Source organism: Bubalus bubalis, chromosome 8 (assembly GCF_019923935.1).
Source record: "Bubalus bubalis isolate 160015118507 breed Murrah chromosome 8, NDDB_SH_1, whole genome shotgun sequence".
NCBI classification, from domain to species: domain Eukaryota; kingdom Metazoa; phylum Chordata; class Mammalia; order Artiodactyla; family Bovidae; genus Bubalus; species Bubalus bubalis.
The window spans coordinates 23,429,324-23,455,409 of NC_059164.1; the positions used below are offsets into that span (position 1 = coordinate 23,429,324).

A 26,086-nucleotide genomic window follows, 5' to 3' on the forward strand; every position below is an offset into this window, starting at 1 on the left:
CCCAGAGAATCTTAAAACAAATTAGTTTAAACTCATACAAACAATTCTTCCTATGAAGATATAGTAATCAATAAAGTAAGGGATTCATATAAGAGGAGACAAATCAATGAAAAAGAAGTTTAAAATTGGATCTAACCACATATGGTCAATTTCTTTTCAAAAAAGGACTCCGATAATCCAATGGATAAAATAAAGTATCCACAATAAATAATGCTGGAGTAAGTGGATGTGTGCATAGAAATAATAAATTTTGACCCTTACCAAATACTATTCACAAAAATTTATTCTAGTGTTACATACCCAAAGGTAAAATTCAAACTCAAAAATTTCTGAAAGTAATCCTAGTATAATTTCTCTAAGAGTTTATTAAAGCAAATATTTCTTAGAGAAAATATGACTAAACTAAATAACTAAAGTTTTAATGACAAATTAATCTTCAAAATTTAATATTCATTTTCATGAAAAGTCATGAAGAAGAAAATTGAAAGGTATGCTGAGGGAATAAAAAGGAATGTATTTAAAATACAAATATAAAATACATATACTTAAAAATGATTTATATCTAGAATCTATAACAAATTTCAACAAATCAATTAGGCAAACAAAAAGAGTCTGAACAGTCATACATGTATTTAGTGGACATTGCGTTAATGTAACAATGCCCAATAAATACATATAATACTGCTAAAGATCATTAGTTACTAGGGGAGTATTATCACAAAATGATAACTCTTAATCCACATTAGAATGGGTAGAACTAATGTTAACATTTCATTTTTATCCTATCTCCCAGCCATTCCAAATACCCCACTCCTGGGAAAACAGTCAGTATCCAAGTATATTTCTAGAGGCATTTTAGGTACATGTGAACATGTAAAACAGAGTTGTTTTTTAGCATACAAATATTAGTATATACTAGACTCTGTTGTGTTGGAGAAGGCAATGGCACCCCACTCCAGTACTCTTGCCTGGAAAATCCCATGGATGGAGGAGCCTGGAAGGCTGCAGTCCATGGGGTCGCTGAGGGTCAGACACAACTGAGCGACTTCACTTTCACTTTTCACTTTCATGCATTGGAGAAGAAAATGGCAGCCCACTCCAGTGTTCTTGCCTGGAGAATCCCAGGACAGGGGAGCCTGGTGGGCTGCCGTCTATGGGGTCACACAGAGCCGAACACGACTGAAGCGACTTAGCAGCAGCAGCAGCAGACTCTGTTGTGTAACTTGGTGTATTTGGAGATCTATCCATATTAGTACATAGAGATCACTCATATTTATAACTGAAAATAATGTTCCATATAGAAGCTCCAGTTCAGCACTATTAAAATCATGAAATCATACAGTTCAAATCTTCAATATCAAATAATTATTTTCTCTATTTCTTTGTTCAACCATCCCTGATATGTATATAAACAATATGCTAACCCAAATTTAAGTGAAATCAAAAGCATGATAAAGTTACTACTATTACTGTATTGTCTAAATCAGTTAACCCTTATCATATGAGAGTTAGTTGCTCAGTGTCTGACTTTTTTTGACTCCATGGACTTTAGCCCACCAGGCTCCTCTGTCCTTGGAATTCTCCAAGCAAGAATACCGGAGTAGGTTGCTATTTCCTTCTCCAGGGGCTATTTCCAACCTAGGGATCAAACCCAGGTCTCCCGTATTACAAGCAGATTCTTTACTGTTTGAGCCAACAGGGAGTCTAATATCTTAAAAAAATAATTCCAATATTCCAGAGTTACTAAGTTTAAAACAAGTATTAAATATTGTTTTTTTTCTATTAGATGTATAAAACTATATATTGCAGACACTAGATGAATGAATAAACAAAAATGTAGTCATAAAAATTAAGCAGCAGTGTATACTTTGAATCAGAATGTTTTGTAACTTTTCCCCCAAAAAGGAAGGAGAGAGATGCTATTGTTTTCACTGTAGTAACTCGAAACTAAGCAAAAAATTTCATTATAAACTCTTTAAACTCATTATAAACTCTATATGACCTATTTTATCTCTCATTTACAGTTTTTCAAAAACATGTTAGTTTGCTTTTTTTCCTTCCTCTTATCCTATCTGATTAAAAGGAATAAACTTCTCTTCACTTTTAGAAAATCAGTCCTTCCTTAAGGCCAGATTCCCCTCCGTTTAAGAAGTGATTTTATGGTTGTCAGCAGAAGTGAAATAACTGTAAGATATCAACTCTCCATCCAGGTATGGACAATGCTCTTTGGTCAACATGGCCGTATCTATGTCTTATATACTGCTTCTGCGAATGGAGCCCCAAGGATTATGTCTGAAGTTAAACAGTGCCAAAGTGGCCTAAAGGGGCTAATATATTTTAAAGTCATGAAGTGGCTATATTTCTCTAGGCTAAAGCCCATTGTTTTCAGCTTTTGTTTCTTAATCTAATACGTATTCATCTTTAAAAAGTAGGGTTTTCTCCTTCCAGTTCTCTGTATCACTTGGTACAGTTTCTGCATCAATTCTCTATATCACTCTCTAAAAGCAGCCACTGCTATGAATCTCTTGGCTCTACTTCCTGAGTGGTCCTGTTATTAGCAAAAATTATAGTATGATGTCTATAATAATCAATGTAATTAAGTACACAGGTGCAAAAAATCTTAGAAATGTACTCACAGCTAATGTATAATTTAAAATTCCAGGAACTTTAATTTCAGAAGGTACGCTCTTACTTCTGTGCAGCTCAACTGTAGTGACTACATGACACAGTACTTGCAAAAGGACAAAGTACAACCCAAGTGAGAGGCTCTAATGCACTGCTCTCAAGTTAGAAGTGAAGCTACATGGAGCTTCTGAGCCTAAATGTCTGACTACTGACTTTCCTCCACTCTCCACTTTCTTCCTAGGATGGAACTCAAGCCCTGGGCTCGTGGACTTTTCGGATGGCTATAGGAAAAGGCGGAAGTTGCTTAGGCACCATTGTTCTGTATCCAGACTAACACTAGACCCAACACATGGCATGACCTGGAGCAGAGCTGCTATAAAAATGTAATTCTCCTTTAACCCCTCTGTGTAAATCATCGGAAAGTTTCCCTCCACTGATTTAAACAAATTTGGTCTTTGACCTCTGGAGTCAGAATTGGTCTCAACCACTCTTTCAGATGGTTGTAGTACTGACTGTTTGATGTATGTCACCTACCATAAAATGCAATACTATTTCATGACAGATCTTCACATAATGCCACATATGTCCAAAGTCATGGTAACAGTCTCTATTCCAAGTAAATCAGTAGCATGAAATACTGCAGATTAATGAAATAATGCACTTTGTTGTATCAAGCTTTGGCATCTACTGCAGCTGTGATTTGTGGTATTGTTCAACCAGTTGCAACACCTGTCAACATGCTTCCTCTAGGACTTCAAAAGGCTTCCGATAAATACCAAATGCTTGAAAGGGTTCTCATGTGTATAAGTAAGAATTTTTCTGGGTCTGTGATTTTGGGTATTTAACAACCAGATCAGTATGATAGTTCATAAAACAATCGGTTTTTTAATGATCTATCTGCAAACATTCAAGTCTGACAATTTGAAATACCACAGAGGACCCAAGAAATTATACTTGTCCACTTTTTCTGCAGGAAAAAAAAAACTTAATATACTGAATACTCTTTAAGTAAAACCTAAACTCTAAAATTAGAGCAAGATTTCCAATCAAAACATATTTTGATAAATTCCTTTAACATTGACCTTCACAAGGACTTTTCAAGCAGTGTCTCCCAACTGATAAATATATATATATATATAAATGTATAACTATCATATATCTTATATAATTAAATATTGCTTATTATATAACAATAAGTTATATTACAAATATAAATTATTATACTAACATATTAAACATATAAACAAAGTATTCACAAATATATACTTTATATATATATATTTAGAGATAAGTTTATATCTCTAAATTGAAATGAATTTCAACATCTTTGGTGAACAATGTTTAATAAAGTGTAACACAGGAAGATATTGTATTGAATACAGTATTAAAATGTTTTGGTACTTAATAGTTCAAAAAATTGTTTTATTTAATTGAGACCAACTGGCCTCATTGGTTCTTATAAACTTTGCAATATATATTCAGTAAAAAGGAATAAAAATGAACAGATGTTTCTCCTTAAAGAAGGCAGACAAAGATTTTTCTTACACAATAAATCAGTTGCTAGTGGATTTCCAGGACATTGCTTTAGGCTATTTAGGTAGAAAACTTGAAGAAAAAAATTACCTCTGTATGGATCCAAAACTGGTAGAGGAGATTGAACTGAAGATGAACAGCATATACTGAAGGTGGTATGAAGAGGGCCAGGGGAATGTAGAATATCTGCAGGATTAAAACATTATACATTTGTACATAGGATTTCTCAACATAACATATACTATTACTAATGGTTCAACATTCTGAGTCTATACTTCAGGGAATACGCCTTATTCTTTAACAAATACATCTTATTCTGTATATTTTATTGTCATGCTTGACTTTGCAACATTAATTTTCCACATGATGATAAAGTTATAGACATGTTGAAGCTAAGTCCACTGGACTTCTGTTTCACATTTAATAATGTCTGGCTAAAACAGCATACACAGTAGATTATTTCCTTAATTTTGAAAAGGTTGGATGTATTTCCTAGAAGTAAAGAGGTTTTTTAATATACACAAAAATATTTTTTTAAAGTAAAAAAAATGTAGGACCATGTTCCTTTATATCTTGACAGCTCCTAAACACTGTATTATTAAGACATTCTGAGTAATAAAATGGAATTATAATAAAAGAAAGTAACTTCATATGAGAAGAGGATAGAATATGTGTTCCCTTTAATTATTTTTTTTTCTTTTTTTGTGGTTTACAATATCTCTTGATGTTTTCAAAGTTATTAAGGAAAGGGCTATGATATTGTGCCATCGTGGAAAAAGTTTTGAAGGTGCCTATTTCCTAACAGACGGAAATGTCTCTGCCTTGGAAAAACAACTTGTGCTTAAACCACAGAACTGGTTAGAATCAACTAACAAGCACAATCTGCTGTGTTCTCCCAATGACTTTGATCCCCAAGAGTGGATTCATGTTGTGAGAAAACATTTTGTTAAATGAAAAACTAAACAGACAAATAGGAAGAAAAAGAAGCTGACTTCCACTTACATTTTGGGATTCATACAATTAATATTTCCAAAATATGAGATATTTTTTTAAAAAATATGTTTTTGGAATATTACAATTTTATTTCTGAATCATTTTAAAGCTTTTGTTCTCAATTAGACCAAATATTATTTCAACAATGTTTAGTAATGATGATATATTTGAAATAAGACATTTATGTAAACTCTTCTAGTTTTTGTTTCAAATTTTAAGTCATGAAAAATCTTAACTGTCATCACAACAGGATCAGTTTCATTATTTATAAATTAATTATTAAGCATTGGATTAGATTAGTGAGCAACAAAAGAACACTGGGCTCTTATTCAAGACATTCCCTTTTAAGTCTTCATTCCACTACAGAATCACTCTGTAATATTTACAAATTTCTTAAACTTCTCTAGGCTCCAGTTTCCAGTTCAAATGAATGGTGAAGGAGAAGATCATTTGAAATCTAGCCATCTTTTTGGCTCCAAAAGATCTCTAGTATTTTGATTTGATTTGATTATAGTAATATATTAAAATAGTTCTCTTACAATAGGTTAATAAAAATATTTGAAAAACATGCATGACCTATAATTTAACTATTTTGTTTAATAAGGAATATTTTAGAAAGTTTGAGATATAAATGAAAATGTAGAACATGCTTACTAAATAGTTCCATTTGGAAAGACAGTGCATTCAAGATGTACATTTAAAGTTCATCATAATTCCTTAAAGTGTGAAAAAATAGTCCTTTGAGATAACAACAGTTCTTATGGGAAAGGGTGTTCTGTCATCAGAAAAACTGTGAAGAGATGAGTTAGGCAAGTGAAGTTCTTTACCATAGAACTTCTCAGAGTCTTTATTGTGCGAGTACAAACCACAAGTCTGTAAACCCAAAGAACACAGGAATTTTCCATAAGATTAGATTTCCTAAACCTGTATTTGTTGAACCATGCTCTTGAATTGGAAGAATCAATATTCTAAAATGAACATATTACTCAAGAAAATATGCAGATTCATTACAATCTCTATCAAATTACCAATGGCATTTTTCTCAGGACTGGAACCAAGAGAAAAAAACAAAATTAAATTTGCATGGAAACACAAAAGACCCAAAATAGCCAAAGCAAGCTTGAGAAAGAAGAATGAAACTGGAGGGATAACTTTCCTTGACTTCAGACTGTACTACAAAACTACAATACTCAAAACAGTATGGTACTGACACAAAGCCAGACACATAGGTCAATGTAAAAGGACAGAAAGACCAGAAATAAACCCATGCATTCATGGTCAATTAATCTATGACAAAGGAAGACAGAATATATACCGGAGAAAAAAAACTGTCTCTTCAATAAGTGATTCTGGGAAAATTGGACAGCTATATGTAAACGAATAAAATCAGAACATTTTCTAATACCATATGCAAAAATAATCTCAAAATGGATTAACAACCTAAATGTAGGATGGGATATGATAAAATACCTAGAGTAAAACACAGATAGAACACTCTTTGACATAAATTGTAGCAATCATGTTTTTGGAATCCATTTCCTACAGCAATGGAAACAAAAGTAAAAATAAACAAATGGGGCCTAATTAAATATAAAAAGCTTTCACAGAGCAAAGGAAACCATAAACAAAAACACAACACATGGAATGGGAGAAACTATTTGCAAAGAATGCAACTGACAAGGGCTGAATTTCAAAAATATACAAACAACAAATACATCCTAATATAAAAATCAAATAATCCAATAAAAAAATGAGCAGAAACAGAGATTTCTCCAAAGAAGATGCACAGATGGTAAATAGGCACATGAAAAGATGCTCAACATTGCTAATCATTACAGAAACACAAATGAAAAATACACTGAGATACTGCCTTACACCAGTCAGAATGGCCATCATAAACAACAACATAAAAAATTAAAAATAATAAATGTTAGAAAGGATATGGAGAATTACTCTTGGTGGGTATTAAATTGGTGCAGTCACTATGAAGAACAGTATGGAGGTTCCTTAAAAAACTAAAAATAGAGTTACCATGCAATCCTGCAATCCCACTCCTGGCAATATATATGAGGAAAAATCCAATTTGAAAAAATACATGCACCTCAATGTTCATAGCAGCACTCTTTTCAATAGTAAGGATACAGAAGCAACCTAAATATCCAATGACAGATGAATGGATAAAGAAGATGTGGTAATACATACAATGGAATATTACTCAGCCATTCAAAAACAAGGAAATAATGCCAGTGGCTTCAACATGCATGGATCTAGACATTATAATGCTAAGGGAAGTAAGTCAGAGAAAGACAAATATCATATGATATCACTTATATGTGAAATTAAACTATGATAAAAATAAATTTATTTATAAAACAGAAACAGACTCCCAGGCATAGAAAGCAAATTTATGGATATCCATGGGGAAAGAGGGTTTCCCAGGTGGTGCTAGAGGTGAAGAATCTGCCTGTCAATGCAGGAGATATAAGAGAGGTGGGTTCGATCCCTGGACAGGAAGATCACCTGCATGAGGGCATGTCAACCCACTCCAATACTCTTGCCTAGAGAATCCCACAGACAGAGGAGCCTGGTAGGCTATGGTCCATAGGGTCCATATGCATAGTCAGACACGACTGAAGGGACTTAGCACAAGCACACAAGGGGAAAGAAAGGAGGGGGTTGGGATAAATTAGAAATTTGGGATTAATAGATACATATTACTATACATAAACTAGATAAACAACAAGGATCTACTAAAGCACAGGGAAGTAAAAACCAGATAAACAAGGATCTACTATAGCATAGGAACTTATAGTTTAGTTCCCTATAAGATAGGTTATATCTTATAATAACCTATAATGGGAAAGCAAAAGAGACACTGATGTATGGAACAGTCTTATGGACTCTGTGGGAGAGGGAGAGGGTGGGAAGATTTGGGAGAATGGCATTGAAACATGTAAAATATCATGTATGAAATGAGTTGCCAGTCCAGGTTCGATGCACGATACTGGATGCTTGGGGCTGGTGCACTGGGACGACCCAGAGGGATGGAATGGGAAGGGAGGAGGGAAGAGGGTTCAGGATGGGGAACACATGTATACCTGTGGCGGATTCATTTTGATATTTGGCAAATCTAATACAGTTATGTAAAGTTTAAAAATAAAATAAAATTAAAAAAAAAGAAAAAGAAAATGAATAAACTTTTCATATATTTATAAATGTATTTTATAAACATTAATATATTTTATAAATATATTCATATTTATACATATATATATGTAACAATCATTTTATCCAAATTAAAAGATGCTTGCTCCTTGCAAGAAAAGTTATGACAAACCTAGACAGCATATTAAAAAGCAGTGATATTACTTTGCCAACAGAAGTCCATATAGTCAAAGCTATGGTTTTTCAAGTAGTCATGTATGGATGTGAGAGTTGGACCATAAAGAAGGCTGAGTGCTGAAGAAGTCATGCATTTGAACTGTGATGTTGGAGAAGACTCTCGAGAGTCCCTTGGACTGCAAGAAGATCAAACCAGTTCATCCTAAAGGAAATCAATCCTGAATATTCATTGGAAGGATTGATTTTAAAGTGGTAGCTCCAATATTTTGGTCACCTGATGCAAACAGCTGACTCTTTAGAAAAGCCCCTGATGCTGTGAAAGACTGAAGGCAGAAGAAGGGGATGACAAGGGATGAGATGGTTGGATGGCTGGACCCTATGGACATGAGTTTGAGCAAGCTCCAGGAGATGGTGAAGGACAGGAAAGCCTGGCATGCTGCAGTCTATTGGGTCACAAAGAATAGGACATGACTGAGCAACTGAAAAACAATATATGTAACTGAATCACTATGCTGTATATCAGACACATTATAAATCAACTATATTTCAATTAAAAAAGTGATGAAACAATGTCTCAAATCTTACAAATCAGTAAATATAATGATGAACTGACAATTAGAGAAATGAACTCAAACTGAATTCCAAAAAATTAAATTTCTAATAAAAAATGAAAATATATGTCAGGGAATAAATCACATGAATCATAGTAAAAGTAATTTCTTGTGATTCATATAATACTGTAAAAAGACATTAATGATTCATCTAAGTTCCAATTTCTAAAACTGAAAACAATTTAGTAAATGACATCCCATTCTGAGAATTCTTCTTATCTATTCTATTTCCAAATCCTATACAGTTTTTAAAATCAGTTTAAATGCACTTTCATCATAATGCTTCCAATGGTACTAATTTGTCAGAAGAAATTTATTCTTCCTCAAACTTAAACTCTCAGTACCTAGGCCAGATGATATGATACTGTTTTCCAAATATATCCATTTCAGCCATGCGTTCAAAACCATGTTATTCAGACTCCAAGACTCTTTAGCTTTAAATTACACTATTGAAAATGAAAATGAAAGTTGCTCAGTTATGTCCAACTCTTTGCAACCCCTATGGCCTGTAGCCCGCCAGGCTCCTCTATCCATGGAATTCTCCAGGCAACAATACTGAAGTGAGTAGCTATTCCCTTCTCCCGGGCATCTTCCCAACCAGGGATCAAACACAGATCTCCTGCACTGCAGGCAGATTCTGTTCCATCTGAACCACCAGGGAAGCCTAGCCTAGGTTATTTCTCTTATCCTTTTATAAATGTCATATATAATGGGGTTATAAAGGAAAGAAATTACACAAATCTGTAAATGTGAGGAAAGAATGAGAATAAGTCTTGGGGTGACCTTATGGCAGTGGTGAGATGAGTGGGTTTTATTCTGTTCATCAAGTAAATGAGGCAGGCAGGGGTGATATGAGGAACATCATGAGGAAGAAACAACATGGCCCTGAGGGGGACCATAAATATTCTGGCATTGCTGAAGTTGTTGGGAGAATGTGGCAAGAGATTGGATGGAACCATGGAGTCTCAAGGATTCTGTGAACTCCCTTGATAGGACTACAATAAAGTGTGAGCTTGTGTGCATGGGGAAATGTGTGATTTCTAAAGAAACAATCAATATGAGATGAGATGGTTGGATGGCATCACTTACTCGATGGACATGAGTTTGAGCAAGCGCCGGGAGTTGGTGATGGACAGGGAAGACTGGTGTGCAGCAGTCCATGGGGTTGCAAAAACTGGACATGACTAAGCAACTTAACTGAACTGAACTGAAAGGCTAACAAGAGTTTTGAGAAGAGAACACACTGATCACAGCAAACATCCTTTTCCAACAACACAGGAGATGACTCTATGGACATCACCAGATTGTCATTACCAAAATCGGACTGCTTATATTCTTTGCAATTGAAGAGGAAAAACTCTATACAGTCAGGAAAAAAATGACCTGGAGCTGACTGTGACTCAGACCATCAGCTCCTTATTGCAAAATTGAAGCTTAAGTTAAAGAAACTATGAAAAACCACTAGACCGTTCAGGTATGACCTAAATCAAATCCCTTATGACTATTCAATGGAGGTGATGAATAGATTCAAGGGCTTAGGTCTCGTACACAGAGTGCCTGAAGAACTATGGATGAAGTTTCATAATACAGGAGGCAGTGAACAAAACCATCCCAAAGAAAAGGAAATGCAAGAGGGCAGTGGGATTGTCTGAGGAGGATTTTCAAATAGCTGAGGAAAGAAGAGAAACAAAAGAAAAGGGAGAAAGGGAAAGATATACCCAATTGCATGCAGAGAGAGTTCCACAGAAGAGCAAGGAGAGATAAGAAGGCCTTCTTAAATGAACAATGCAAAGAAATAGAGGAAAACAATAGAATGAAAATGACTAGAGATCTCTCCAAGAAAATTGCCCAGTTCAAAGGAGTATTTCAAGCAAGGATGGGCATGATAAAGGATAAAAAAAGAAAGGACTGAAATGAATCAGAAGAGGTTAATAAGAGGTGGCAAGAATAGAGATACTTTACAAGAAAGATCTTAATAATTGGGATAACCACAATGGTGTGGTTACTCAACTAGAACCATACATCTTGGAGTATGAGGTGAAGTGGGTCTTACAAAGAATTACTACCAAAAAAGCTAGTGGAGATAATGGAAATCCAGCTGTGCTATTTCAAATCCTAAAAGATGATGCTGTTAAAGTATTGCACTCAGCATACCAGTAAATTTGGAAAACTCAGCATGGCTGAGGGCTGTAAAAGGTCAGTTTTCATTCCAATCCAAAGAAAGGCAATGTCAAAGAATGTTCCAACTACCATACGGTTGCACTCATTTCATATGCTAGTAAGGTTATGCTCAAAATTCTTCAAGCTAGGCTTCAGTGGTATGTGAATTGAGAAATTCTAGATGTACAAGGTGGGTTTAGAAAAGGCAGAGGAACCAGAGATCAAATTACCAACATTAGCTGGATCATAGAAAAGGCAAGAAGATTCCAGAAAAACATCTATTTTGCTTCACTGACTATGCTAAAGCCTTTGACTCTGTGCATCACAACAAACTGTGGAAAATTCTTAAAGAAATAGGAATACCAGGCCACCTGGCCTGTTTTCTGAGAAACCTGTATGCAGGTCTAGAAGCAACAGTTAGAATCGGACATGGAACCACACACTGGTTCAAAATTGGGAAAGCAGTAGTATAAGGCTGTATATTGTCACCCTGTTTATGAACTTTTGTGAAGAGTACATCGTGTAGAATGCCAGGCTGGATGAATCACAAGGATATCAACGCTGAATATGCACTGGAAGGACTGATGCTGAAGCTGAAGCTCCAATATTCTGGCCACCAGATGTGAAGAGCCTACTCATTGGAAAAGAACCTGATGCTGAGATAGATTGAGGTCAAGAGGAGAAAGGGGAAGCAGACAGGGAGATGGTTAGAAAGCATCACTGACCGAATGGACATGAAGCTGACCAAACTCTGGGAGATAGTGAAGGACAGGGGAGTGTGGAGTGCTGTAGTCCATGGGGTCCAAACAGCCAGACTCAACTTAGTGAATGAACAACCAGCGACAGCAACAGACACTGGTTAAACCAGAGAGGGAGTCTTTTAATGTGATTACAAGGAGACTGAGTTTATCCTAGACCAGGAGAGAGTAGTTAATGTACGTGGTTTTTTACGCTTGTAAGAAATTTTAAAATGGCATGAAATCCTATTTCTATAATCCAGTGAAAAATCATATACATTTAACCACAGCAGTATCTGTAGGGATGGAGAAGCAGAATACATGCAAGAGATCTGTGAGTTTGGTAACTATTTAAACATAGGAGATGAGAGAAACAGAGGAGAATCAGAAGACACCTAGATTTCTGGCTTGTGTGAAGAATGATATTTCATCAAGATGGTATACAGGAGGAAGACTAGATATATAAATTTTAACCTAGGGGATATTGTGTTGAAGAGCTTGAGGAATATTCAAAGAAAGCTGCTAAGTAAGCAAATATGTCCTACAAATATAAATTAAACTAAAAAATTACCTTGGATTTGCAGCCATGGATCAGTGGAGCAGTAGACCTACAATCCAAACCTCAGTGGGTTTAAGAATTGTTCAAAGGGAGTGATGAAATAGAGGTAGGTTTGATTTACTTCTCTTTTTCTCTGAGAACAAGAAAGAAAAGAGCTAGAAGTATTTCTCCAATATAAGATATGGATGAGGAAGGAGACTGTGTAGATGTATGTATGGTGTGTGGGTATAGGGGTGTGTGTGTGTGTATAGGTGTGTGTATGTATAGAGGTGTGCGTGTGTGTATAGGTGTGTGTGTGTGTGTGTGTGTGTGTGTGTGTGTATAGGTGTCTGTGTATGTATGGTGCATGTGTATGTATAGGTGTGTGTGTGTGGGTATGTATGTATGCATAGGTGTGTATGTGTGTATGCAGAGGTGTGTGTGTATGTTTTAATGTGAGAAACTTCAGTATATTTATGGTGTATTCAGAGAGTCAGTTGAAACGAAGAAGAATAAATGCCAAGAGTTGTTGATAAGACAAAGTTCAAGAGAGGAACAAAGTAGAAGCAATGTCACCAATCTAAGGATGGTTCTCATTGTTCTTTTAGTCGCTAAGTTGTGTCTGACTTTTTTTGTGACCCCATGGACTATAGCCCACCAGGCTCCTCTGTCTATGGGATTTCCCAGGCAAGAATACTGAAGTGGGTTGCCATTTCCTTCACCAGGGGATTTTTCTGACCCAGAGATAGAACCCACATCTCCTGTATTGGCAGGTGAATTCTTTACCACTGAACCACCAGAGAAGCTCTAATCTAAGGGTTGGATCTCTTGAAGAGGGGTAAACATTTTCTACAAAACTGGAGGTTAAAATGTATATGTACTTGTGAATTCACAATCTTAATGAAAATATCTGAGCAGAGGAAAAAAGAGGGAAAACCAGAAAAACTCTCAATTCTCTGTGAAGTTTTAAATTCATATATTGGCTGATTAAAAAAAAAAGAGAAAAGAGGCAACAGTAGAGACGAGATCTTGAGAAGGGTGCAGAATTCTAGAAAGGCTTCTCCCAGGTAGGGGAAGGCTCATGTTTATATTTTGGCAAACATCACTGACAGCTCATCTGCATCTGGAAGCCATTCATGGAGGGACACCAAGCTCCCTACTGGGACTGGAGGACTTCATGGTGCTTGATAAGCTGAGAATAGGGGTGATGTAGGGTGACCACATTCAAGCAAGGCTAGGGGACCTACAGGCAGATGTAACAGAACAAGGTAGCCTGTACTTGCCAGAGTGTAGGTGTTAGTCACTCAATCATGTCCAACTCTTTGTGACTCCATGGACTATAGACCACCAGGTTCCTCAGTCCATGGTATTCTCTAGGTAAGAATAATGGACTGGGTTGCCATTCCCTTCTCCAGGGGATCTTCCTGACACAGGGATTGAACCTAAGTCTCCTGCATTGCAGGTAGGTTCTTTACCATCTGATCCACCAGGGAAGCCTTTGAAGTCCTTGCCAGAGTCCTTGGAATTAAGCATCTTAGACTAGATGTAAGAGGACGCATATGCTGAGAGTATGTGCTTGTGTTTGTACTTCAGTTCAGTTCATTTGCTCAGTCACGTCCAACTCTTTGCTACCCCATGGACTGCAGAATGTCAGGCCTCCCTGTCCATCACCACTCCCAGAGTTTATTCAAACTCATGTCCATTGAGTCGGTGATGCCATCCAACCATCTCATCCTCTGTCATCTCCTTCTCCTCCAGCCTTCAATCTTTCCCATCATCAGGGTCTTTTCAAATGAGTCAGTTCTTTGAATCAGGGGGCCAAAGTATTGGATTTTCAGCTTCAGCATCAGTCCTTCCAATGAATATTTAGGATTTATTTCCTTTAGGATAGACTGGTTGGGTATCCTTGCAGTCTAAGGGACTCTCAAGAGTCTTCTCCAACATCACAGTTCAAAAGCATCAATTCTTTGGTGCTCATCTTTCTTTATAGTCCAACTCTCATATCCATACATATTTACTGGAAAAATCATAGCTTTGACTAAATGGACTTTTGTTGGTTAAGTAATGTCTCTGCTTTTCAATATGCTGTCTAGATTGGTCATAACTTTCCTCACAAAGAGTAAACGTCTTTTAATTTCATGGCTGCAATCACCATCTGCAGTGATTTTGGAGCCCCCAAAATAAATTCTGTCACTGTTTCCACTGTTTTTCCATTTATTTGCCATGAAGTGATGGGACAAGATCCAGTGGTCATGTATGGATGTGAGAGTTGGACTGTGAAGAAAGCTGAGTGCCAAAGAATTGATGCTTTTGAACTGTGGTGTTGGAGAATACTCTTGAAAGTCCCTTGGACTGCAAGAAGATGCAACCAGTCCATCCTAAAGGAGATCAGTCCTGGGTGTTCACTGGAAAGACTGATGCTGAAGCTGAAACTCCAATATTTGGCCACCTCATGCGAAATGTTGACTCATTGGAAAAGAAGACCCTAATGCTGGGAGGGATTGGGGGCAGGAGGAGAAAGGGACAACAGAGGATAAGATGGCTGGATAGTATCACTTACTCTATGGGCATGAGTTTGGGTAAACTCTGAGAGTTGGTGATGGACAGGGAGGCCTGGCGTGCTGCGATTCATGGGGTCGCAAAGAGTCAGACACCACTGAGTGACTGAACTGAACTGATGGGACCAGATGACATGATCTTAGTTTTCTGAATGTTGAGCTTGAAGCCAACTTTTTCACTGTCCTCCTTCACTTTCATCAAGAGGCTCTTTAGTTCTTCTTCACTTTCTGCCATAAGGGTGGTGTCATCTGCATATCTGAGGTTATTGATATTTCTCCCAGCAATCCTGACTCCAGCTTGTGCTTCTTCCAGCCCAGCGTTTCTCATGATGTACTCTGCATATAAGTTAAATAAGCAGGGTGACAATATACAACCTTGACGTACTCCTTTCCCTATTTGGAACCAGTCTGTTGTTCCCTGCCCAGTTTTAACTGTTGCTTCCTGATCTGCCTACAGATTTCTCAAGAGGCAGGTCAGGTGGTCTGGTATTCCCATCTCTTTAAGATTTTTCCACAGTCTCTTTAACAATTTTCCAAGTGTTTCTACTTAGAAAGTCTTTATTTTTCTGACTTACTTCATTCTGTATAATAGGCTCTAGATTCATCTTCCTCATTACAACTGAATCAAGTGAAGTAAGTCAGAAAGAGAAAGACAAATACTATATATTAACATGTATATATAGAATCTAGAAATATGGTGCTGATGATCCCATATGCAGGGCAGCAAAGGAGACGCAGATGTAAAGAACAGAATTTTGGACTCAGCGGGAGAAACAGAAGGCGGGATGCTTTGAGAAAATAACACTGAAACATATACATTACCATATGTAAAATAGATAACTAGTGCAAGTTTGATGTCTGAAGCAGGGCACCCAAAGCCAGAGCTCTGTGACAACCTGGAGGGATGGGGTAGGGAGGGCAGTAGGGGGCAAGTTCAGGATGGCAGTGACATATGTATTCCTATGGCCAATTCATATTGATGTATAGCAAAACCCGTCACAATAGTGTAAAGTAATTATCCTCCAATTAAAATTAATTAATAAAAAATAAAACAGGAAAAAATTCTTTATCTTTAAGAAATCTAGGCCCACCTTTCTTTTCTCATTTCTGTGCTCTTAGCCATTTCCCCCTTTCCTCATTCCACCTTTTTATATATCCTATATTCTCACCATAATCATGCTGTGAAGGGTTGAGTTATGTCTCTTACAAAGGGAGATTTGGACATGGACATAAACAGAGGAAGAATTCCATGTGAAGAGGAAGGCAGAGATCAGAGTGATAACATCTAGCATCCAAAGAATACCAAAAGCTGCCAGCAAACCACCAGAAGGAAACAACCTTGCTGATATTTTGATTTTCAATTTCTAGTCTCCAGAACTATGAAACAATGCATTTCAGTTGTTCCAAGTCACAGAGCTTTGGCTTCTTTGTTAGGGCAGTTCTAAGAAAATAATAAGCGTACCATGTATTGTATGCATATCCCCTAAATTTGCCATCCCCTAAATTTATCATTTATGTGCTAAATCACTTCAGTTGTGTTTGACTCTCTGCAATCCCATAGACTGTAGCCCACCAGGCTCCTCTGTCCATGGGGATTCTCTAGGCAAGACTACTGGAGTGGGTTGCCATGCCCTCCTCCAGGGGATTTTCCCAACCCAGGGATTGAACTCCAGTCTCTTATGTCTCCTGCATTGGCAGGCAAGTTTTTTACCATCAGTGCCTCCTGGGAGGCCCCAATAATTTTGTACTTTCATGGACATTCTCCTTCCACATAATGTTCTACTTAAAACCATAAAAACCATATTCATGGCAAAATTTTTATTCTTCTTACAGATTGGGCTCAAGCCTCAACTGTTTTGCCATGCTTCCCTTGACCCTCCATGGTTCTCAGAGCAGATATAACTTTCTACAGTCTCAACAACTTGTATTACCATGGTTGTAGGGTTGCTTCAATCCTTCAAAGGAAAAAAAATCACCTTAAGAATAGAAGTATCTTACTTCTCTTCATATCCCCAACCTCTGCCACCATGAAGAATTCTACCAGTCAAAAGTGTATATGCAAAAAAAAAAAAAAAACAAACCATGAGTGGATACACTTCTCAAAACAACAATGTGTAAAGGGAATTGAGTATTTTATCCACTTGTACCTGTTTTTCTAAAGTGCCAGTAGGTTGATACTGTTTTATGTAGAGTACCTCACTATGACAGAGGCTTCCCTGGCAGCTCAGACTATAAAGAATCCACGTGCAATGCAGGAGACCTGGCCAGGAAGTTCCCCTGGAGAAGAACTGACACCCCACTCCAGTATTCTTGCCTGGGAAATCCCATGGACAGAGGAGCCTGGCAGGCTACCCTCCATGGCATTAAAAAGAGTCAGACATAACTGAACGACTGAGCACACATGTATGCTTCAATTTGACCCCTTTATTTATCCTTCATTATAAGGACTACAAACGACTATTGTAAAGAAAAGTGTCAAACATCAAGAAAAATTTTTATTCTTACCCAATTTCAAAGCAAGTCAGTAAACAGCAAAATAGTTCCATTTTGCTGGTGTATGCTATACTCAAGGATCTGAAACAGGTCATGACACAAACTGGCAGAGAGCTTCATTTATTTAATGTCTGGACACAAACTTTGCTTTAGTAGCTGTCTCTGAGTGGAGGTTGAAGGTAGTGAAGGAAGACCATGGAGTTCTGAGGCAAGGTCTTGAGAGAGGTTTTGTTTTTTCACTTCATGGGGGGCTCAAGGCATGCTTTCCTTCCATGACATAAGAGTTATGAGAATTTTATCCCCAGTGAATTTGACTGCATTACATCAAAGTTGTTAGTTTCTTGGGTCTATTTGTTCACATTTATCTTTACAGAATTCCAACTCCCCTCATATTGAAAAATAGTCTTTGCTTATGTAGTTTGGCAGGGAGTACATTGTAATAAAAAGACCTGAGATTTTGTCGAAAGTTTCTCTGCAGTTTTATGTGTAATATAAACACAATATTATACATGTGAATCATACTTGATATAGTTCAAAGAATTTACACATTCATTATTTAAGGTGATCCTCAAATAACAATATGAGAAGGCAGAGCAAATATTAATTGCCTAATTTCATGTACAAAATCACTGAGATTCAAACATTACTTAATTGGTTCAGGGTGGCAAATCTAGCTAGTAATGTATCTAAGGCTGGGACCCAAACCTCTTTCTTCCTAGTGAAGTGTTCTCTTCTGTTTTCTAAATGAAATTAACATTTATTTTGAAATTACTATGCTCAAAAATAATATCATCAGTTCAGTTCAGTTCAGTTCAGTCACTCAGTTATGTCCGACTCTTTAAGACCCCATGAATTGCAGCACGCCAGGCCTCCTTGTCCATCACCAACTCCCGGAGTTCACCCAGACCCACGTCCATCGAGTCAGTGATGCCATCCAGCCATCTCAGCCTCTGTCGTCCCCTTCTCCTCCTGACCCCAATCCCTCCCAGCACCAGAGTGTTTTCCAATGAGTCAGCTCTTCGCATGAGGTGGCCAAAGTATTGGAGTTTCAACTTTAGCATCAGTCCTTCAAAAGAACACCCAGGACTGGTCTCCTTTAGAATGGACTGGTTGGATCTCCTTGCAGTCCAAGGGACTCTCAAGAGTCTTCTCCAACACCACAGTTCCAAAGCATCAATTCTTCGGTGCTCAGCTTTCTTCACAGTCCAACTCTCACATCCATACATGACCACTGGAAAAACCATAGCCTTGACTAGATGGACCTTTGTTGGCATTAGCATATTCTCTAACTTACAACGGTTTTCACAAATTGATGTTATAACTACATGTCTTTCCTTTGATGCTAGTTAAAATTTACTTCTTTTTAGAGTTTTTTAATGTGTTCTAAACATATTTAACTAATTCTTATAATATTGGTAATATTAATCTAAAAACAAGTACCTCTGAGAAATACTACAGAACCTAAAAAGAAATTATGTAACCCAGTCATTCAAATTAAGTGTTTATCATTTTTACTAAGCTTTTAAAAGAAATACTCAGCTTATTGAAATGTGGATAGCTTACTGCTTCCCATTTAATAGCTTCATATGTTATGTAAATATGTTAAAATATCTTTTATTCCAAAAAATAAATAACTTACTTACCCTGTACTAAGTTTTTGAGAATCCATCTATTAGAACACAAACATTTAAATGAATGACAGGCTTAAATTATTTCACACAATGGCCTTTTCATTTCGACAACTTAAAACTTTCACTTCCTTCATTCATGTTATATGCATTTATTAAGCACTGACTGCATTGGGCACTTTATATATGCTAGTATAACAGAAGTGAAAAAATAGAAGTAGATTCATTTCTTTTAAAGTATATATCCTGGCGTGAAAGTCAACAATGCATATGATAATTATTTACAATAGAGATATACAAGGCTGGTAGCTCAGTTGGTAAAGAATCTGCCTGCAATGCAATAGACTTCAGAGTTGGTAAAGAATCTGCCTGCAATGCAGGATATCTTGGTTAGATTCCTGGGAATCTAACAGGAAGCTTCCCTGGAGAAGAGATAGGCTACTCACTCCAGTAGCAAAGAGACGGTAAAGTACCTGCCTGCAATGCAGGAGAACTGGGTTTGATCCCTGGGTTGGGAAGATCCCCTGGAGGTAAGCATGGCAACCCACTTCAACATTCTTGCCTGGAGAATCTCATGGGTAGAGGAGCCTGGCGAGCTAAAGTCCATGGGATCGCAAAGAGTCGGACACGATTGAATGACTAACCATAAGCATACAGGACAAAAAGAAAAGCGACCTGGGAAAGCTATGTAGAAAGGAACTGAATCTTGAAGGAGATAATAATCAAAGGTAATTAAGAAATAACTTTCTAGGCAGAGATACACGCATGTTCAATAAAATACCAGGGCATTATGTCACAACAGATTTAGAGAATTGAAAACTAATTGTTCAGCTGGACATAGAGTGACAATGGGAGAGGGATAAAGATGAGCTCAGAAAGACAGGCTGGATCAGGTTTAGACCAGCTCTGCCTTTGATAACGACTCTATGATGTTCCTTTCTAACAACTATAAAGGAGTTTAGTGTGTTCCGAGCAGGCATATTGGAAAGGTAACCGTGAGTGATGGATTGAGGGATTAAGAATGGAAACATGGTTACTTTAGTGCTAGTGCACGTGAAGTCACATCATTGGTATATGACTCTTAGCCACCCTGTGGACTGTAGCCTGCCAGGTTCCTCTGTCCATGGATTCTCTAGGCAGGAATACTGGAGTGTGGATTGCCATGCCTTCTTCCAGGGGATCTTCTTGACCCAGGAATCAAACCCATTTCTCTTAGGTCTCCTGCATTGGCTTGCAGGTTCTTTATCACTGAGCCACCTGGGAAGCCTGGTTACTATAGAATAACAGCTGATTCAAAATAGCATGGAGGACAGCCTCAGAGACCTCTGGGACAATGTTAAACCCCCCAACATTGGAATCATAGGAGTCCCAGAAAAAGAAGACAAAAAGAAAGGCCATTAGAAAATACTTGAGGAGATAATGATTGAAAACTTCCCTTGAATGGGGAAGGAAATAGCCATCCAAGTCCAAGAAACCCAGAGAGTCCCAAACAGGATAAACCCAAGGCGAAAAACCCTAAGACACATATTAATCAAATTAACAAGATCAAACACAAAGAACAAATATTAAAAGCAGCAAGGGAAAAACAACAAATAACACACAAAGGGATCCCCATAAGGATAACAGCTGATCTTTCAATAGAAATTCTTCAAGCCAGAAGGGAATGGCAGGACATACTTAAAGTAATGAAAAAGAAAACACTACAACACAGATTACTGTACCCAGCAAGAATCTCATTCAAATATTAAAAAGAAATCAAAAGCTTTACAGACAAGCAAAAGCTCAGAGAATTCAGCACCACCAAACCAGCTCTTCAACAAATGCTAAAGGATCATCTCTAGACAGGAAACACAGAAAAGGTTTATAAACTCGAACCCAAAACAACAAACTAAATACCAATGGGATCATATTTACCAATAATTACCTTAAATGTAAATGGGTTGAATGACTCAACCAAAGGACGAAGACTGGCTGAATGGATACAAAAACAAGACCCCTATATATGCTCTCTACAAGAGACACACCTCAAACCTAGGGACACATACAGATTGAAAGTGAAGGGCTGGAGAAAGATACTTCACACAAATGGAGACCAAAATAAAGCAGGAGCAGCAATACTCATATCAGATAAAATAGACTTTGAAATAAAGGCCGTGAAAAGAGACAAAGACAGACACTATGTAATGATCAAAGGATCAATCCAAGAAGGAGACATCACAATTATATACGCACCCAACATAGGAGCACTGCAATATGTAGGGCAAATGCTAACAAATATGAAAGGGGAAATTAACAGTAACACAATAATAGAGGGAGACGTTAATACCCCACTCACACCTATGGATAGATCAACTAAACAGAAAATTAGCAAGGAAACACAAACTTTAAATGATACAATGGACCAGTTAGACATAATTTATATCTATAGGATATTTCACCCTAAAACAATGAATTTCACCTCTTTTTCAAGTGTACATGGAACCTTCCCCAGGATAGATCACATCCTGGGCCATAAATCTATCCTTGGTAAATTCAAAAAAACTGAAATCATCTCAAGCATCTTTTCTGATCACATGTGGTAAGATTAGATGTCAACTACAGGAAAAAAAAAAAACTATTAAAAATACAAACATGGAAGCTAAACAACACGCTTCTGAATAACCAGCAAATCACAAAAGAAATTTAAAAAAGAAATCAAAATATGTATAGAAACAAATGAAAATGCAACAACCCAAAACCTATGGGATTCAGTAAAAGCAGCACTAAGGGGAAGGTTCATAGCAATACAAGCTGATCTCAATAAACAGGAGAGAAATCAAATAATAACCTAACTCTACACCTAAAGCAACTAGAAAAGGAAGAAACGAAGAACTCCAGGGTTAGTAGAAGGAAAGAAATCATAAAAATTAGGGCAGAAATAAGTGCAAAGGAAACAAAAGAGACCATAGCAAAAATCAACAAAACGAAAAGCTGGTGGCTCTTTGAGAAGATAAATAAAATAGACAAACCATTAGCTATACTCATAAAGAAAAAATGGGAGAAGAATCAAATCAACAAAATTAGAAATGAAAATGCAGAAATCACAACAGACAACACAGAAATACAAAGGATCATAAGGGACTACTATCAGCAACTATATGCCAATAAAATGGACAACTTGGAAGAAATGGACAAATTCTTAGAAAAGTATAACTTTCCAAAACTGAACCAAGAAGAAATAGAAAATCTTAACAGACCCATCACAAGCACAGAAATTGAAACCGTAATTAGAAATCTTCCAACAAACAAAATCCCAGGACCAGATGGCTTCACAGGTGAATTCTACCAAAAATTTAGAGAAGAGCTAACACCTATCCTACTCAAACTCTTCCAGAAAATTGCAGAGGAAGGTAACTTCCAAACTTATTCTCTGAGGCCACCATCACCCTAATACCAAAACCAGACAAAGATGCCACAAAAAAAGAAAACTACAGGCCAATATCACTGATGAACATAGATGCAAAAATCCTCAACAAAATTCTAGCAAACAGAATCCAACAATATATTAAAAAGATCATACATCATGACCAAGTGGGCTTTATCCCAGGGATGCAAGGATTCGTCAATATCCACAAAATCAATCAATGTAATATGCCACATTAGCAAATTGAAAGATAAAGACCATATGATTATCTCACTATATGCAGAGAAAGCCTTGGACAAAATTCAACATCCATTTATGATAAAAAAAAAAAAAAACCCTCCAGAAAGCAGGCATAGAAGGAACATACCTCAACATAATAAAAGCCATATATGATAAACCCACAGCAAACATTATCCTCAATGGTGAAAAATTGAAAGCGTTTCCCCTAAAGTCAGGAACAAGACAATGGTGCCCACTCTCACCACTACTATTTAACATAGTTTTGAAAGTTTTGGCCACAGCAATCAGAGCATAAAAAGAAATAAAAGGAATCCAAATGGGAAAAGAATAAATAAAAATCTCACTGCAAATGACATGATCCTCTACATAGAAAACCCAAAAGACTTCACCAGAAAATTACTAAAGCTAATCAATGAACACAGTAAAGTTGCATGATATAAAATTAACACAGAAATCCCTTGCATTCCTGTACACTAACAATGAGAAAACAGAAAGAGAAATTAAGGAAACAATTCCATTCACATTGCAATGAAAATAATAAAATACTTAGGAATAGATCTACCTAAAGAAACAAAAGACATATATATAGAAAACTATAAAACACTGCTGAAAGAAATTAAAGACGACACAAATAGATGGAGAAATATAGCATGTTCATGGATCAGAAGAATCAATATAGTGAAAATGAGTATACTACCCAAAGCAATCAATAGATTTAATTCAATCCCTATCAAGCTACCAATGGTATTTTTCAGAGAATTAGAACAAATAATTTAACAATTTTATGGAATTACAAATAAACCTCGAATAGCCAAAGCAATCTGGAGGAAGAAGAATGGAACTGGAGGAATCAACCTGCCTGAGTTCAGGCTATACAACATCAAGCAACAGTCATCAAGACAGTATAGTACTGGCACAAAGACAGAAATGTAAATCAGTGGAACAAAATAGAAAGCCCAGAGATAAATCCACACACCTATGGACACCTTATCTTCGACAAAGGAGGCAAGAACATACAATTCTTGGAGAAAAGACAATCTCTTTAACAAGTGGTGCTGGGAAAACTGGTCAACCACATGTAAAAGAATGAAACTAGAACGCTTTCTAACAGCATACACAAAAATAAACTCAAAATGGATTAAAGATTTAAATGTAAGACCAGAAACTATAAAACTAGAGGAAAACATAGGCAAAACACTCTCTGACATAAATCATAGCAGGATTCTCTATGATCCACCTCCCAGAGTAATGGAAATAAAAGCAAAAATAAACAAGTGGGACCTAATTAAACTTAAAAGCTTTTTCACAACAAAGGAAACTATAAGCAAGCTGAAAAGACAGCCTTCAGAATGGGAGAAAAGAATAGCAAATGAAGCAACTGACAACTAATATCAAAAATATACAAGCAACTCCTGCAGCTCAATTCCAGAAAAATATGCAACCCAATCAAAAAATGGGCCAAAGAACTAGACAGACATTTCTCTGAAGAAGAAATACAGATGGCTAACAAACACATGAAAAGATGTTCAACATCACTCATTATCAGAGAAATGCAAATCAAAACCACAGTGAGGTACCATCTCATGCTGGTCAGAATGGCTGCTGTCAAAAAATTTACAAACAATAAACGCTGGAGAGGGTGCAGAGGAAAAGGAACCCTCTTACACTGTTGGTGGGAATGCAAACTAGTACAGCCACTATAGAGAACACTGTGGAGATTCCTTAAAAAACTGGAAATAGAACTGCCATACAACCCCGCAGTCCCACTGCTGGGCATACACACTGAGGAAACCAGAATTGAAAGAGACATGCATAACCCCAATGTTCATCGCAGCACTGTTTAAAATAGCCAGGACATGGAAGCAACCTAGATGTCCATTTGCAGATGAACGGATAAGAAAGCTGTGGTACATATACACAATGGAATATTACTCAGCTATTAAAACGAATGCATTTGAAGAAGTTCTAATGAGGTGGATTAAGCTCGAGCCTATTATACTGAAGTAAGCCAGAAAGAAAAACACCAATACAGTATATTAACATATATATATATATATATATATATATATATATATGGAATTTTGAAAGATGGTAACGATGACCCTATATACAAGACAGCAAAAGAGACACAGATGTAAAGAACAGATTGTTGGACTCTGTGGAAGAAGGCGAAGGTGGGATGATTTGAGAGAATAGCATTGAAACATGAATATTATCATATTTGAAATAGATCACCAGTCCAGGTTTGATCCACGAGGCAGGGTGCTCAGGGCTAGTGTACTGAGATGACCTTGAGGGATGGGATTGGGAGGGAGATGAGAGGGAGGGTCAGGATGGGGAATGCATGTACACCCATGGCTGATTCATGTGAATGTATGGCCAAAACCACCACAATATTGTAAAGTAATTAACTTCCAATTAAAATAAAATAAAATAGCATGGCTGAATCAGTGCTCTTCATGATATTCTAGGGGGTCCTAGGAATCAATGACTATTGGTAATGACTAGGTCTAAGTTGCTTTTTTCTTGAGTCAGTATATGATCTATCATGCCCCTGAGTTTGAAAATGTAGGTATGGAAATGTGGTTCTATCTTTTTATAAACTGTTTGTTTTATAATAGCTTTATGCTTGCAAAAGGGTTGCAAAGATAGGAAGTTGCCACATATTCTCACCCCAATCTTTCTATTGTTAATATATTACTAAACTGCATCAAAACAATTAAGGAACTGACAGCCATTCATTACTTCTAACTAAACTCCACACCTTAATTTAAGCTTCACTAGTTCTGTTTCTCCCCACCAATATGCTTTTTCTACTTTAGGATCCATCTAAGATAAAACATTACATTTAGTTTTTATCTTATAGCCTCCTCTGATCTGTGATTGTTTCTCAGACATTCTTTGTGCTTCATAACCTTTACCCTTTCAAATACTGGCTAGGTATTTTTGTAGAATGTCACTCAATTTGAGATTGACACATGTCTTTTCTTATGGTTAGACTGGGATTATGGGCTTTGGTGACAGAGACCATGGGGGTAAATACTCATTCCTCTGTATCTTGTCATAGGGTACATACTGTCACCAGCATATATTTCTTATCACATCTTATCAAATGGTACCTGCTACTAAGATGTCACTGCTGTTAACTTTGGTCTTTGATTGATTGATTGCTAAGTTTCTCCACTGTAAAGTTAAATTCCCAACCCAAATTTTGTCCCCTTTCCA

General features: G+C 36.9%; 1 protein-coding gene across 3 annotated transcripts in view; it reads right to left on the reverse strand.

Annotated features, from left to right (window-relative positions):
* AGMO (alkylglycerol monooxygenase) overlaps positions 1–26,086 on the reverse strand; it is a 392,091-nt gene that overhangs the window by 223,991 nt on the left and 142,014 nt on the right. For all 3 annotated transcript variants that reach the window (XM_025290925.2, XM_025290926.2, XM_006066995.3), the window contains exon 5: positions 4,249–4,344. In XM_025290925.2, the coding sequence (XP_025146710.2) occupies positions 4,249–4,344 (96 nt within the window). The remainder of the gene's footprint in view (positions 1–4,248; positions 4,345–26,086) is intronic.